Source organism: Raphanus sativus, unplaced genomic scaffold (genome assembly GCF_000801105.2).
Source record: "Raphanus sativus cultivar WK10039 unplaced genomic scaffold, ASM80110v3 Scaffold0131, whole genome shotgun sequence".
Lineage (NCBI taxonomy): Eukaryota > Viridiplantae > Streptophyta > Magnoliopsida > Brassicales > Brassicaceae > Raphanus > Raphanus sativus.
The window spans coordinates 14636-31210 of NW_026615451.1; the positions used below are offsets into that span (position 1 = coordinate 14636).

Sequence of the window (16575 nt, forward strand, 5' to 3'; positions counted from 1 at the left end):
TAGTAGTGGTTATTGGCATTTTATAATAATCATAGAAAACACTATAAATTAGTTCTATTTCGAACTTATTAAAATCAAAAGCTGATTTTATTTAACGTTTGCGGTTGCTGGCGATTGTAGAAGAGTAAAATATTTTCTTAAAAAAAAATTGAAGTATTTAATAAAAAATTTAAATAATAGAAATTATAAAATGTATTCATATTATATTTTAATTTATATTATAAAACTTTTAAACAAATAGATTTACAGGTTTATACTATAATTTTATAAATATAAGTTTTAAATGTTATAATATTATGAATTTTAATATTTTATAATTATATAAAATAATATTGTTAATTTATTATTTAACAGTTGTTTTATTTGATAGTTAATCAGTCATAAAAGTTCCGTAATTGCATAAATTTCTAACCATTGTACAAGTCGTACAAATCTTTAAAAACACTTAAAATCGTAACAACACATCATCTGAAAACTCCCGCAATCGAATCCACAACCGATACGGTTACACCGATCATGCCCTAAAAGTATATCTTAACTGAGGAATGATTAAGATTTCCTCAACTAAGATTAAGCAATTATTAAGTGAGCGAGTATAAAATTTAAAACAGTAAAAGAGAAAGGGAGTGTGTGTTCTGCATGAACGATGTGTTTCCTCTATTAATTTGGACCTACCAAACCGTTTGGCCCATGATGCTATTGACCAATCAATTATCATGATAACATATGTTTTGTTTTGTATCTTCTTTGTGTTCAAATGTTTTGGGTTCAACCAGAGTCAGAGCCTTTGTAACTTTTTTTGAATCTAATTTAACTTTTTTTAAATCTAATTTAAATTTTTTTAATCAAATTTAACATTTTAAAAAAGATGTTTTGGGTTTTGCAGGGTATTTAAGCCCGATAGGTCATCCTACAAAGCCCAAATATGAAGTGAATCCAAACTAGGCTCTTGTTTTTTGGTAATCATGTTAAATTATTAAGCTCTTGTTTTCTGTTTGGTTCAACAAATTCAACTAAGTACACTGTTCTAAAACGTATAAAGCACTTGTTTTTTCAAGCACTTGTTCAACGGTACTAAAACACTCGGACCATTCCATTTACTTATAAACAACATATATTTTATAGTTTATTTATGTATTGCAATGCTCAGTTGCTCATATACAAAGTATAATTATAAGCCCGTAAAGAAGTAGAAAATTTAGAGAACGTGGAAGAATCATGTCGACCATATGAGGAATGGGAAAGCGCAGAAGAATATACGCTCCGACAAAGATTTGCTGCCCTTTCATTGAAAAAAAAGAAGATTTGCTGCCCTTTTCCCACATGTTTTGCTTGTTCGGTTGCTTTTGGAAACTTAATGCATAAAGCCCATAGATTTTTTTTAGGTCACTAGATTACCTGTCTGTCAGTTGAATCTAACGGGCCGATAGATACAAGTATATTAAGTACAGATTTGGTTTAGGTAGTATCAGCTTATTCATATTGCATGTCAATATAATAGAAGGTAAAAGCAGCATTTTCCCACTAATTTTACTAAGCATTAAAATGGCTTCAAGATCCATAAATTAAACATATGATTTATGACTCAGATTCCTGACTCCTAGGATAGTAGGATGCACAATTAATCAACACTCATGTGCTACACACATTGAACTAGTCACAAAATATAGTCTTTAATTAACACAAGAACAAAAATAACAGAATTTATAAAGGGACTTCAATGGAATAAAGCATATATAATTGGTGCATATGAGAATATATGGTCCCGTGGATAAAAAGATGAAACAAACATTACTGAAGGAAATAGAGATGAACATACCCAGTTTTATTACGTGGTGCAAATTATTGGGAAGAGATTCTACTTTATATAATCACATCATGAAAAAGTAAGAAGTTCCCTCTTTTCGTATGCGTTTGCATTATTCGTATAATAGATCTGCAGCCAGATTTGTCCCATCATTCAGTTTCTCTCCACTTTGGTGAAAGAGCACTTGTAAGTCTTACGAATCCAAGTCTAACGTTAATATTATTCGTCAAACATTCAGCAATATTTCTCTCGTAAAATATAGGTTTAATTTCTCGAGCCTAGGAAATAAATGTGTGAAACAAGTATAAAAGTGCATGTAATATGAAACAAGTACAAAGATGTATGCATGCGTGAAGGGATCATTGATAATATGCATGTGTGAGAAAATAATGTGATTGGTTGCAAAGCATCTCATTGCTTACCTCATCTTGCTCAGCCTAATTCGGCATCTTGGCCACTTCCATCTCGTGCTTTTCCTTTTCTATCTTGTTCTTTTAGTAATTGATTCCTATAAATCAAGATCAAAATTGATAGATTTCATGATTTTATTCAATATAGTCATCAAGAAGATTGGATAGATCTCAAGATGATATATAATCATTAGTTCAATCTCGATGTTATCGGTTTCAACTTTGAATTTAGTGTTATGCTTTAGAAAAAATGATTACGTTATAAGGAAAAAATAAAATCATCTCTTCGATCAAATAGCTGAAATCATTATTATTACTACTACGATCACAAAATCTCTAATCCCACTAGTTTTGGATCTTAAGTTTGTACGTTTTATCAATCTAGACCAACGAATCACAGTGTTTGAACGATGTCAACATATTATATTTTTAACTAACCTATTATTCAAATTCTGAACATAATCAGATTTTTTTTTATAATTATATACTAACCACTAACCAGATAGACTAACATATACGCACGAAAATGTAATAAGTGGGCTATGGATGATTGATTATTTATTAGTCCATATATGTGGGCTGTGGACCTTGATGCGAATTGAGTTGTGGTTTCGAAAAAAAAAAAATTAATAACAAATGAACATAATTAGGAGAGGACTTAATTTATAAACTCAGTCATCTCTAGAAGATTAGGGTTTCAGCTGCGCTCTCTCTCCCCATATTGTTAAAAGTAGGTGTGAGCTCTTTTTTGAAGATGACTTCCAAAACTGAGAGAAAGATGAAGTCTCAAGCACCAGCTCTGATTATGCCACTTCCCGAGGACGTCATGTTTGACATCTTAGCACGTGTTCCAAGGTGTGAGTATCCAACACTCTCCCTCGTTTCCAAGCAGTTCCGATCACTCGTTGCTTCACCTGGGCTATACGTAAGACGATCCTCTTTAGGCTTCACCGAACCTTGCTTCTATGTTCTCCTCTATGACAACAAATCACGTGACTACCGTTGGTATACTCTGTACCGGGAAGCCAACGGCGGCAAACGCCGCTTGGTCCTTATCCACTCGCTTCCAGCTAAGAAGCTTGATGCAAGCATTCTCTCCGTAGGCTCGAGCATTTATTTGATTGGTGGTGGGAGAGATGGCGTGTTAAGAATTTATTGTGGATGTCACACTGTGGAGCATCTCCCCAACATGCCTTCGCACATGTCTCTTAGAATTGCTGACGTCATCGATGGGAGAATCTACGTGATAGGAAACAGCTTCGACTTGATGAAGAAGAAGAAGAAGAAGGCGATGGTGGTGTTCGATACAAAATCACAAATGTGGGAGCCTGGGATGATATTAAGACCAGACATAGATCTAGGTAAGACGTGGCATGGTTGTGTCGCGATGGCTGATATGTTGTACACAACGGATTATCATAAAAGCTTTGTTTACGAGCCAAAGGAGGGTAAATGGGAGAGGGAAGTGATGCTGAGTTCTAAGGCGTGGAAAGATGCGTGTGTCGTAGATGATGTATTGTACTATTACGATAATGATGAGCGAGAGTTAAGAGCATATGATTCAAATCAGAGGCGTTGGGGAGTGGTCAAAGGTATGGGAGATGTGATGCATATGACTAGAAGCCCAAATTGTACAGGCACTACGTGTACGAGCTACGGTGGGAAACTGGGTTTATGTTTTTCTATAGGAAGTCGTTTGCCTTATCCTAAAGGAGGAGTGTGGTGCATAACAATGAAGATTTGGTGTGCGGAGATATCGCTGGAAAAGCGTCAAGGAGGAGATATTTGGGGTAAAGTTGAGTGGTGTGATCGGGTTATGACTGCTGATAATTTAGACGTGAAGAATTTTTTAGCTGTTTTGGTCTGATGCAGGAGCACTTACTCATCTTATTTGTGTTTTTGTTTTTATCGAGTTATCCAGATAACTAAATGAGTTTTCTTTTCATTATCCTAAATGAACATAGTCGATTTATCAAAAGAAAACAAAAAAAAACTTGATTATTTTATAGCATTTTATACGAACACTTAATTAAAAACATACATTCGAAACGTGGGGGTCATGAATGTTCTTGCAGACTTGCAGTCAAGTAAAGACGTGATTGAAAGGTGAAAAAGATAGAAAAGTAATAAAATAAGAAAAAGAAAGATAAAGATAAAGATGTAATTATTAGTGAGATGGCTTTGGATTAAATTAATACGAAAGGAGGGGGTGGGCCAAAATAATAACAAAGAAAATAGAGTGACAAAAAGAAGGAAATAATCAAACCTATAGGGACCTAAGACCATCGTTATTGGTGTCCACTCTCTCTCCTTTAACTAAGGGTTTTCTTCTTTTTTTTTTTTTGTTCGGTAGAGAATAAGGGCACGCCTTTAAATAAGGGCTTTCTCACTCTCTTTCTTTTCGGTTCCAGCATTATTCCTCTTAAGGGTTTTGCTAAGGGCTTCCCAATATTGATGCTCTAATACACAATTAACGTAACGTAACAGAACGACTAATCAGGCAACAGTGGATTCTCCCTGTTTCGAGGCTTATATTGACTTTTAGTTTCTCGTCTCTCTTTGTACCACCACTCAATATCTCATCTTGTTGTGTTTTGACATTTTTATACAATAATCTCTATATGTGCGAATCATTAAATATATATAACTATCGTTTTTTTTTTGGGCAAAATATATATATAACTATCGTTAAGTTTCAAATTTAGGTAGGAAGATAGCAAATTCTCAAATGGTAAAAGTATTGTTTCCATGAAGACAGAGAGAGAGAGAGAGAGAGAGAGAGAGAGAGAGTGTGAGTAGAGTAGAGTAGACCAGCATCCACCATCCCGGGGCCGACAACTCGTATCAGCTTCCCCTGATTCTCTCTCTTCCTCCACAAACCAACCTCTCTGTCTCTTTTGCCATCATTTAAACGGCTTTTGTTTATTTGTTTAACCTTCTTCTCCTGTGTGAGAGAGACTGTTCGTGGAGAAAGAAGGAACAAAGAAAAGACTCTTCTTTGACCGATAGACCCAACATTTCTTTCTTTTATTCAAAAATAAAATAAAATAACATATCATAAAGCAGAGTGGTTTGCTTTTGCTTTCTCTTCTTTTTCTATGTGTGTTTGTGAGCAGACGGGGATGTTGGATCAGACGGGGATGTTAACTAAGCAGACGGGGATGTTGGATCAACCTCATCTTCTTCACTTGTTCTTACTGTTTCTCTGTTTCTCTCCTCTCACTCTCTGTTCTGAGCCTAGGAACCCTGAAGGTAACATTACAACAGCAAAACTATAGAGAGTTTCTTTATTTGTTCCTTTTGGTTTGAAGTTTGGATATTGGGGGCTAAATGGTAACAGTGGAGGCGTTAATAAATATAAAGAACGGTTTGCATGATCCTCATGGAGTTTTGAACAACTGGGACGAGTTTTCAGTTGATCCTTGTAGTTGGGCAATGATCACTTGCTCCTCAGACAACCTCGTCATTGGCCTGTGAGTTTCCTTTGTTCTGTTTTCTATGGAGTTCATTAATGTCTTTAACTCTTTCTCTCTCTCTCTCTCTCTCTCCAATTGTTTAGAGGAGCTCCAAGCCAATCTCTCTCGGGAACTCTATCTGAGTCCATCGGAAACCTCACAAATCTTGGACAAGTGTAAAAATCACGACAACCTCGAATCCTTCATTGTTCTGTCTTTCTAAAATTCTAAAATATTTATTTTGTATATCTCTTAACCCTCCTCTGTTTCCTTCCTACTTGTGAAGGTCATTGCAGAGTAACAACATCTCCGGAAAAATCCCACCAGAGATCGGTTTACTTCCAAGGTTACAAACTTTGGATCTCTCCAACAACAGATTCTCCGGAGAGATTCCCGTTTCCGTTGAGCAGCTAAGCAGCCTTCAATACCTGTGAGTTTCTCTTTCTCTTCAATCTTGTTCATCATTGTCATGATTTTTTATCAGTTCATAAAACCATCTTACCTATAGGAGACTGAACAACAACTCATTGTCTGGGCCCTTCCATGCCTCTCTATCCCAAATTCCTCATCTCTCTTTCTTGTAAGTTATATAGATTTTTGTTGTTTTTTTTACTTATCCAAGGCTTTGTCTGAATTGTCTTGTTTTTGTAATGTTAGGGACTTGTCTTTCAACAATCTTAGTGGCCCTGTTCCTAAATTCCCAGCCAAGACTTTCAAGTAATTATGTTTTGAACATGTCAAAGTGATTTTCAGTAATTCTTTATATTTTAATCAGGAATAATTCTTGTTACTTGAACTGTAGTGTTGCTGGGAATCCATTGATCTGTAGAAACAGCCCACCTGAGGTTTGTTCTGGATCTATCAGTTCAAGTCCTCTTTATGTTTCTTTGAGCTCCTCATCTGGTAAAACTTTCTTCTCCTTCTTGCAATTGTTTTCTTTTTTTTTTAAACTTTCCATCCTTTCATTCATCATAGTCTTGTTACTTTGAGTGTGTGTGTAGGACGCAGGTCTAATAGACTGGCGATAGCTCTCGGTGTAAGCCTTGGCTTTGTTGCTTTAATAACCGTTGCTCTCGGGTCTTTTTGTTGGTACCGCAAGAAACAAGCAAGGCTACTACTGATCCTTAACTTAAACGGTTTGTTGATTTTAGCTTTTTGTGTTTTTTTTTTTTCTCATTACAGTTTTGTATATCATGTAGATGTTTAAAGTTTTGCCTTTTTCAGTAGAGGAAGGGCTACAAGGACTAGGGAATCTAAGAAGCTTCACGTTCAGGGAGCTGTATGTATCTACAGATGGTTTTAGTTCCAAGAACATTCTCGGCGCTGGAGGATTCGGTAATGTCTACAGAGGAAAGCTAGGTGACGGGACTATGGTTGCAGTTAAACGGTTAAAGGATGTTAATGGAACTTCAGGGGATTCACAGTTTCGTACCGAGCTAGAGATGATTAGCTTAGCTGTTCATAGGAATCTGCTTCGGTTAATTGGTTACTGCAAAACTTCTAGTGAAAGGCTTCTTGTTTACCCTTACATGCCCAACGGCAGCGTCGCCTCGAAGCTTAAATGTTAGTATAAGTCTCTTGGTTCAAATCTCATCATTTCCATTGACTACTTTGAAACTAATTGTTATTATTCACTGTTGTAGCTAAACCGCCATTGGACTGGAACATGAGGAAGAGGATAGCGGTTGGAGCAGCAAGAGGTTTGTTGTATCTACACGAGCAATGTGATCCAAAGATCATTCACAGAGATGTCAAAGCGGCTAATATACTCTTAGACGAGTGCTTTGAAGCGGTTGTTGGTGACTTTGGTCTTGCGAAGCTCCTCAACCACGAGGATTCTCATGTCACGACCGCGGTCCGTGGCACCGTTGGCCACATTGCACCTGAATATCTATCCACCGGTCAGTCTTCTGAGAAGACCGATGTGTTTGGGTTTGGTATACTCTTGCTTGAGCTCATAACCGGATTGAGAGCTCTTGAGTTTGGTAAAACCGCTAGCCAAAAGGGAGCTATGCTGGAATGGGTAAGCAAATGAAACTCATAATCATACTCTCTTGATTACTTTGATATGATCAACATAAATAAGCATGCTTTTTAACTTTGGTTTAGGTAAGGAAACTCCATGAAGAAATGAAAGTAGAGGAACTGGTGGACCGAGAACTAGGGAAAAACTACGATAAGATTGAAGTGGGAGAGATGTTGCAAGTGGCTTTGCTATGCACGCAGTATCTTCCAGCTCATCGTCCTAAAATGTCTGAAGTGGTTTTGATGCTGGAAGGCGACGGTTTAGCTGAGAGATGGGCTGCTTCTCATAACCATTCACATTTCTACCATGCCAATATCTCTTTTAAGACAATCTCATCTTTGTCTACTACTTCTGTCTCAAGGCTTAATGAAGCACATTGCAATGATCCAACTTACCAAATGTTTGGGTCTTCGGCTTTCGACGATGATGATGATCAACAGCCTTTAGATTTGCTCGCCATGGAACTATCCGGTCCAAGATAACACACAAAAAGAAAGATTATCAGTTTTCTATCAAACTATCCAATGAAGAGGCTCTACACTTATTAGAATGTAGACATGTATGTATATATTTTGCTTTAACGGTAATGATGACAAATGAAGAAACTATATGAGACTGATGTGTTTGACTCCTCTTTTGACCAAACTACATTTTCAAATTTACTGATTTTATCCAAAACATTTTAATTGTATTTTTTTTGAAAGAATTTTAAATTAACATTTTTAATTGTAATCCAACACAATTACTATTTATTATATTTAAAACATTATTTTATGATACAAATACTACACATAACATAAATAAATAAACAAAGAATATTTGATTTTATAAAGAAACACCAAATATATATAAGTAAAAGTAACACTTATGATTAATATCCGTCACAATTCTTTGTTGTTAACATCTAATTAGATAAAATAATAATAGACTTTGAAATTAGATGGATGAATCAGTGCTTATTATTTATTTTATTAAAAATAATAAAAAATTGAATTTAAAGATTAGTTTATAATTTGAAAATTTCATCTGCAAAAAATGAAGAATCATAATTTGAAGAAAAAAATGAATACTCCAAAAACTTAAGTGAAACAAAAAGTAAAAAACAAAACACCACTAAAATACTGTTTTGCGACTTTTGTTAAACTTTGACTTTCACGAGATAGCCACCGCGGACAAGTTAAACTCCAAAGAAGCAACAAAGATTACTTATGTTGAGTAATTCCTTTAACCAAATACAAGTTAAACTCCAAAGAAGCAACAAAGATTATGTCGACCAAGTTTTCAGACGCTTTCTCGTTTTTTGATAGAATCAGAATGTTGTTTGAGATGGTACATAGTAGAGGCTTCAAAATGAAACAAAACAATCCTTTATTTCATGTTCAATCATCTATTAAACGAATTAACTAATTTTACCTGAAGAACTTGGAATGAAACTTTCACTGTTGTAACGAAAGCAAACAGTGGCTTAACATCATCACAAATCCTCATCAATCTCATGAACAAATCGCCTCTAATCAAGCGAGTGAACTGTATGTTCTTGGCAGCATAGTGAGTCACTAAAAAGATAGTTTCACGCCATAACAACATCCATTAGACACAACATGATTATACTATAATTTATATGGAGTTGAAGCTCATACGTACATTAGTTGTGCATTTGATCTTCGCTAGTCATTATATTGCATCAGAGAACACAGTTCATACCAAAGTAGTCTCTCTTCCTCGAAATGATTTCGTTGCAGAGTTTCCAGCACAACATTATATCAATAGTCTCTAACCTCCTTATCACGCTTTGATGAACGAAATGGCCAACGGAGTGTGTGACCAAATCATCCAGAACAAGCTCATTGTAGCAGTCACAAACAGTCTTCTCAACGCAGATCTTAAAGATGGCTTGCACAACAAAACGTGCATATGGCACTGTAGAAAGAAGCATCAACCTCCCTTTCAAATACTCAACCGCAAGCAACGAGACTTCGTTTTGAAGGTATATGAATGCCTGAACCACATGGTTCTTGCATTGATTATATCATAAGTAACTTTGATAAAAGATAGAGCACAAACCCAGTTTTGAGCTTCGAAATAGTCACCAAATGCTCATTTATTCCTCTAACAAGTGCTAAGTTGAAGCTCGTTGAAGAAACACTGATCATTTCACACAAATTCACAGAGGCTCTCTCGTGTGTTGAAAGAGAAACGATGTTACCAACAACTGTGGCTAGAAGAGGCTATAACAATTCACCCAAACCAAAACAATCATTAAGTTGTTATTCAATGGTTTCATCTGATAGAAGAACAAATTGTATAACTGACGAGCTTCAAAACCGACTTTGTCAGATGTTACGAAAGCAATAAGCGGCTCAATAGCCGATTTTTCAGTCATCATGAACCTCAAGAAGAGTTCACCATGAATCGAAGTAGCAAAGTGATTTTTGTTCCCAGAATGTTCAGCAACTATAAAGATACTCTCCTGCCTGCGAAAACAAATGAAGATCAGGTCAGAATGCTATTTTATTGTAACGTTTTCATTTATTATATTTTAGTATATGATATTTTATTGTAGCCATAGTAATGCATTGTAGTAATATTTTAGTCTCTCCAACTAAAGAATGTCGTCGACATGGAACACTAAATAACAACAGCAAGATTATTTATAGAGGAACTAATTAAATATGAATCATTCATTTTTTATAGTTTACAGGCCGACGCAAGGAAGGGGGAATATCTCATACATAATAGAGTACATAAAGTCATGATATACTTGGCCTTTTTGCTTCTGTTGACTGTCTATCAACAAACCACTACACTAATTAAGATTTTGGAAATTTAACGGTCGGTTACATACTTAAACAATTTAGCTTTCCCTCAGAGCCGGTACTGACTGCGATGATGGACATAGCATGGCTCTCATCTATCTATGAGTACATGGACAATGGAAACTTTCAGGAATATCTTTCAAGTGAGAAGGCAGAGAATCTTAGCTGGGAGAAGAGACTCCACATAGCCATAGACTCTGCACAAGATTGGTCTAAAGGCGAGATTAGTCTGGTTCAGGTGTGAAAACGTTCTTTACTTTAGATGCCGTGGAGAGAAACCTTATAAAAAAAGGTCTTGATGCTTGTTGCATGACCCATGATAATTGTGACTTGTGTTGATATTAAAGGTTAATTAACTCAATCAAAAACTATATATACTCCTGTATGTTTAAAATGATTTCTTTCTAGAAACCCTTCTTGAAAAAGTCTAATGTCTACAGTATAAACCTAATCAGTGATTCAATTTAAGTCGTTGGTTTTGGTCATACTGTGTTACGTGGAACCTTGTTCTTGTTTACATATTGCAAGCGGAACTATTTTCTAATATGGTAACTATTTGATGTCATCTGATTTCCTTTGAAATAACAATTCGTTTTTGATTCTCATTTACACTTTCCATGCCTACTTTGCAATCTCGGATTAAACCAATTGAAAACAAGACCAAACAAAAAAAAATCTCATCTAAAATATTACAATGCACCGTTCTAGAATATATTTCTGTATCAAACATAACTGCGTCAATATGATTTGAGGGATCTCCATTGTTTGTTAAATTAAGAATAAGAATCACTACTACAAAACATCACTTGCTCAGAAAATTAGCATTTTCATTCGAACACAAGCTTTTTGCCATCTTTATGAGCCTAATTTTTGTATCATGATGGGCCTCAGCATCAAGCCCACAATCGACTCAAGCTTTAGAGTTTGAGGTGTGATTGGTGCCGAGGAGAGAGAAGAAAAAGACAACCAACACCTGGTTTGAAGAGACAGACAAAATGAGATATAATAAGGGTTTAAAACTTTATTGGTTTGGAGATAAGAATTTTCATTTGTCCAGTTAGACTGTGTTCACATAGGTTTGCTCAATGGAGCTTCAGTTTTGATAGTGTGTAAATGCTTTATGTTTACTATAATATTACTGTAAAGAAGAATGATTGTTCCATCAATTGTAGCTTCTCGCGTAAACAGTTACCATCATCCAACTCAAAGACTCGTCCTTCCTCTTTCGACTTCGCTTAAACTGTTTCCTACTCATGGAAGGCAATTTGTGCTGCATCCTCATCGTACTTGAGCCACCACAGGAACTGATGTTGTGGCAGCGGTAGAGGGACAAGATTCTCCTCCTGTTTCGGAAACAGATGCAAATGACAACTCAGATGCTGCTGCTACTACAACAACTCAGTCAAATGGGAACAGCAAGACCTGGAAGGAAGAAAAATGCCTGCAGTTAAGAGCGAGGAGCTTGTTGTTTGTTCATCTGAACGACCAAACTCACAAATGATCCACATAATAGAAGGATGGTAGAGGCAGAGTGGCTGAAATCTTCCTCTGTTGCTCATTTGCAGCTCTCTTGCAACGACAAGGAGTAAACATGAGAGGCTTGATTAAAGCTGCTCCGCCTAAAGAAGAAGTCCAAATTAAGCCTTTCATTGGGTTTGCACGGGAAATCTTCAGGTTTGACGTGTGGATGGTCAGGAAAAGATTCTCCTTCAAGCTGCTGATCATTCGAACTTCGAAGTTATATATATACAGTGGAGATCGCTATGTTTTCCCGTATTCTTATCCCGGAGAAGCATAGTGTGGAGGTGAGCTCTCCAAATAACAAAAGCATATTCTTACATGTCTTTGTCACATATATATTCTGACTAGTGGTTGGCTTCGCGCAGGATATTGTTTTTGGTTGTGTGATATATCTGATAGAAATTTAGAGCAATCACTATCAGCACTTGTATCATATCATATCATCTAACTAATGTTTTATTGGGCCTAGGATAATAGAGTTGGTCTATATCATGTATTTCCTTTTCCTATGATTAGGTTAATGCAATAGGTTGTATAAATAGAGACTTTGGTCGATGAATGAAAGATAAGCAGTTCTATATTATATTATATGGTATCAGAGCTAAGATCTTAACAAAATTTTTCTTTCACAAAAACACTTTGACGTGTTGATCATATTCTTCTACTTCTACTTCTACTACTCATTCATCGATCAAGATGTCTGTTACCTCATCTTCTACTGATCCTTCTACGGGAATGGCTACACAGACGCAAGGAACGGCGCCTGAGGTATCGCCTTACTATCTACATCCGTCCGACAATCCGGGTGCTCTCATTACATCAGTATGTCTCACGCAAGACAACTATCCCGAATGGTCAACGGAGCTTAGCAACTCTCTACAGGCTAAACGGAAGTTTGGATTTATCGATGGTTCAATCTCAAAACCAGCCGCTGATAGTCCTGACCTAGCACGGTGGCTTGCGGCAAATTCTATGATAGTTGGATGGATTCGTACTTCTATCGACTCCAAAGTCAGGTCAACTGTTACACATGTTCCTGATGCATATAAACTTTGGGAGACATTACGGTTTCGTTTTTCTGTTAAAAACGGAACTAGAATTCATCAGCTACAGGACGCTATTACTAACTACAAACAAGATGGTCAATCGGTTCTTGATTACTATGGCAGATTAACAAAGTTATGGGAGGAACTTCAGAATCTCAAAACATCTCGTGTCTGTACGTGCGCTGCGGCTGCAGATATTGAGAAAGAAAAAGAGGATGCACGAGTCCATAAGTTTCTCTTTGGGCTTGATGATTCTCGTTTCTCTTCTATACGGTCAAGAATAACAGATGAAGATCCATTACCAGATCTTAATATTGTCTACTCCAGAGTAATTCGTGAGGAGCAGAACATGATAACTACTCGATCTACGGAACAAAGGTCCGACGCGTTGGGTTTCTCGGCTAAAACAGAGAGTTCTACTCATGTTCCTGGTCCAACAACTTCTACACCATCACGTCCTCGTGATCCATCGCGTACCTGTACACATTGTGGCCGAACGGGTCATGATCTTTCAGAATGCTTTCTTGTTCATGGGTTCCCAGAGTGGTATCAAGAAAGACAGAGTAACATGCCGTCTGGAAATCGAGGAGCACGAGGAGGACGATACAACTCCAGCAAAGGTCGGGGCCGAGGACGCGCGAATGCAACACAGTCTTCTTCCCAGATCAACTCGGATCAGATTGCTTCTTTGATCACTCTACTCCAGAATCAACAAAGCAACCTCTCCTCCGAGCGCTTGTCTGGTAAAACTACCCTTAATGATGTTATTATTGACACAGGGGCTTCACATCATATGACAGGGGATCTAACTTTACTTCATGATGTTCACGACATCACTGCTTCCTCTATCTTATGCCCTAATGGTCGCTACTCTACTGCAACGAAACAAGGAACTTTGACACTGAGCAAAGACTATTCTTTGCATGACGTTCTTTTTATCCCAGATTTTCACTGCACACTAATCAGTGTTTCCAAGTTATTGAAACAAACGGGCTGTATTGCGATTTTTACTGATACATTATGTGTTTTACAGGACCGTTTTTCGAGGACTCTGATTGGAGCAGGTGAAGAACGTGAGGGGGTTTACTACTTTACGGGAGTCAAGGTTTCACGAGTTCATGGAGCTGCAAAGTCGGCAACGTCTTCTTCAGTTTTATGGCATCGTCGTCTTGGACATCCGTCATATAAGATGCTTTCTACTCTACCGGCTTTCAAGTCTCTTTCTATAGATTTTTCAGATACTAGTCATTGTGATATTTGTTTTCGAGCTAAACAAACTCGTCAAGTTTTTCCGGATAGTCTTAATAAAGTTTCTGATTCTTTTGAGCTTATTCACTGTGATGTTTGGGGTCCATATCGCACACCTGCTTCGTGTGGTGCAGTATATTTTCTTACTATCGTTGATGATTTCTCTCGGGCTGTCTGGACCTACTTGATGCTTGCGAAATCTGAAGTTGCGAATTTACTTAAAAATTTCTGTGCTATGTCTGAAAGGCAATTTGGTCGTCAAGTACGCACCATTCGGTCAGACAATGGAACAGAATTCATGGTCCTTAGTAAGTACTTTCAGGAGAAAGGAATTATTCATCAGACCTCATGCGTTGATACTCCGCAACAGAATGCTCGAGTTGAACGAAAACACAGACATATTTTAAATGTTGCTCGTGCCTGCCTGTTTCAAGCTCGTTTGCCATCGACGTTTTGGGGAGAGAGCATCCTGGTCGCTGCTCATCTTATCAACAGAACTCCTACGCAGCTGTTGAATGGAAAAACACCGTATGAAGTATTACATGGAAAGCCTCCAGTCTTTGATCTACTGCGAGTTTTTGGCTGTCTCTCTTATGCACACTGTAGAGCCCGAGATAAAGATAAGTTTGGCGCGAGAAGTAGAAAGTGTATTTTTGTTGGGTATCCGTTTGGAAAGAAAGGATGGCGCTTATATGATTTGGAAACAAATGAGTTTTTTATCAGTCGAGATGTTGTTTTCTTGGAAGACAAGTTTCCTGGTATTGAAAACAAAGAGTATGTAACACCTCCTGTGATGCAGGACAATTCTTTTGATGATTGGCTTCTTCCGGTTATTCAATCCAGGGGGAGTTCGACGGCTCCTGATCAGATACAAGTTGCTACTCCAGCTGCTTCTTATGTACCTTTTGTACCTTCTGCGATGACTGATACCGCATCACAGGGAGTACCATCGACGTCATCTCCTTCATCGTCTCCTTCATCTTCTTCGGGACCTATCCCTTCGGATCCTACTACTCCTACTACTGAGTCGTCTTCTACGAGTGTTTCTCCGATGACACCTTCTACGCCTTCACGACCACCTATATCAGACACCGAACAAACAGCCCCTGATAAATCCCCCGGTCTCTTGGAAGTTCTTGGTCGTGGTCACCGATCCAAGAAACCATCGGTTCTTCTCAGAAATTTTGTTGCTCATGTCTCGACTTCTGTGAACCCCTCTCACGTTCCTTCCTCATCAAATCAGAGTTCTCCAACGGCTCCAGGTAACACTTTGTATCCGATTGCTGATTATCTTTCTTCCTCTGTTTTTTCTGCAAAACATCAGGCTTTCCAAGCTACTCTTGTCTCGGAGTATGTTCCTAAAAATTTCAAAGAAGCTGTTCTCGATGAAAGATTCAATGGTGCTATGAAAACTGAGATTACTGCACTCGAGGACAACCATACATGGGACGTCACTACGTTACCACCGGGCAAGAAGGCAATCACATGCGGGTGGATCTATTCTAACAAATACAATGCTGATGGCACAATTGAACGACCCAAAGCTCGCTTGGTTGCTCATGGTAATCGACAGAAGGAGGGTCAGGATTACAAGGATACTTTTGCACCAGTTGCAAAGATGAATACAGTACGGTTTCTACTTAAAGTTGCAGCAGCAAAGCGATGGGAGGTGCATCAAATGGATGTTCATAATGCGTTCTTACATGGTGATCTCCAGGAGGAGATCTATATGCGCTTACCACCCGGGTTCAAAACAGAGGATCCTTCTAAAGTTTGCCGGCTTCGGAAATCTCTTTATGGTTTGAAACAGTCTCCTCGGTGCTGGTTCTCTAAACTTAGCAAGACTCTTCTGGATTTTGGTTTCATCCAGTGTTATGAAGACTACTCCTTGTTTTCCTTTGTTGACGGAAATATTTGTCTACATATATTAGTTTACGTGGACGATTTCATTATCGCAGGGAATGATATTGCTACTATTCAGCGTTTTAAGAACTACCTTAATAAGAATTTCAAGATGAAAGACTTGGGGAAGATGAAGTATTTTCTTGGGCTAGAAATTGCAAGGGGACCTGAAGGATCTTTGTGTCACAGCGGAAATATGCATTAGACATTGTTGCAGAATGTGGGCTCCTTGGGGCCAAGCCTGCTCCTGTTCCGACTGAACTTAATCACAAGCTCCAGCTGTCTCGCAGTCCTTTACTAACAGATCCCGGCAAATATAGGCGCTTGATTGGTCGACTGATTTA

The 16575-nt window shown here is 37.7% G+C and overlaps 2 protein-coding genes across 3 annotated transcripts; both read left to right on the plus strand.

Annotated features, from left to right (window-relative positions):
- Positions 1–2975: 2975 nt before the first annotated feature.
- LOC130501234 (F-box/kelch-repeat protein At4g38940-like) lies at positions 2976–4084 on the plus strand. The gene has a single exon (XM_056996125.1). It carries the CDS (start codon positions 2996–2998, stop codon positions 4082–4084), a length of 1089 nt encoding a protein of 362 aa, XP_056852105.1. The 5' UTR covers positions 2976–2995.
- An 874-nt stretch (positions 4085–4958) lies between these two features.
- On the plus strand, positions 4959–8331 carry LOC108817129 (probable LRR receptor-like serine/threonine-protein kinase At4g30520). 2 transcript variants are annotated; one of them, XM_018589748.2, is made up of 11 exons: positions 4959–5469; positions 5558–5690; positions 5777–5848; positions 5959–6102; positions 6181–6252; positions 6330–6389; positions 6475–6575; positions 6674–6808; positions 6900–7235; positions 7316–7695; positions 7782–8331. In XM_018589748.2, exons 1-11 carry the CDS (start codon positions 5316–5318, stop codon positions 8178–8180), a joined length of 1986 nt encoding a protein of 661 aa, XP_018445250.2. In that variant the 5' UTR covers positions 4959–5315; the 3' UTR covers positions 8181–8331. The 2 variants fall into 2 exon arrangements, with proteins under 2 accessions (XP_018445250.2, XP_018445242.2); XM_018589740.2 differs by having other exon boundaries at positions 4964–5469; positions 6897–7235.
- The last annotated feature ends 8244 nt before the right edge of the window (positions 8332–16575 follow it).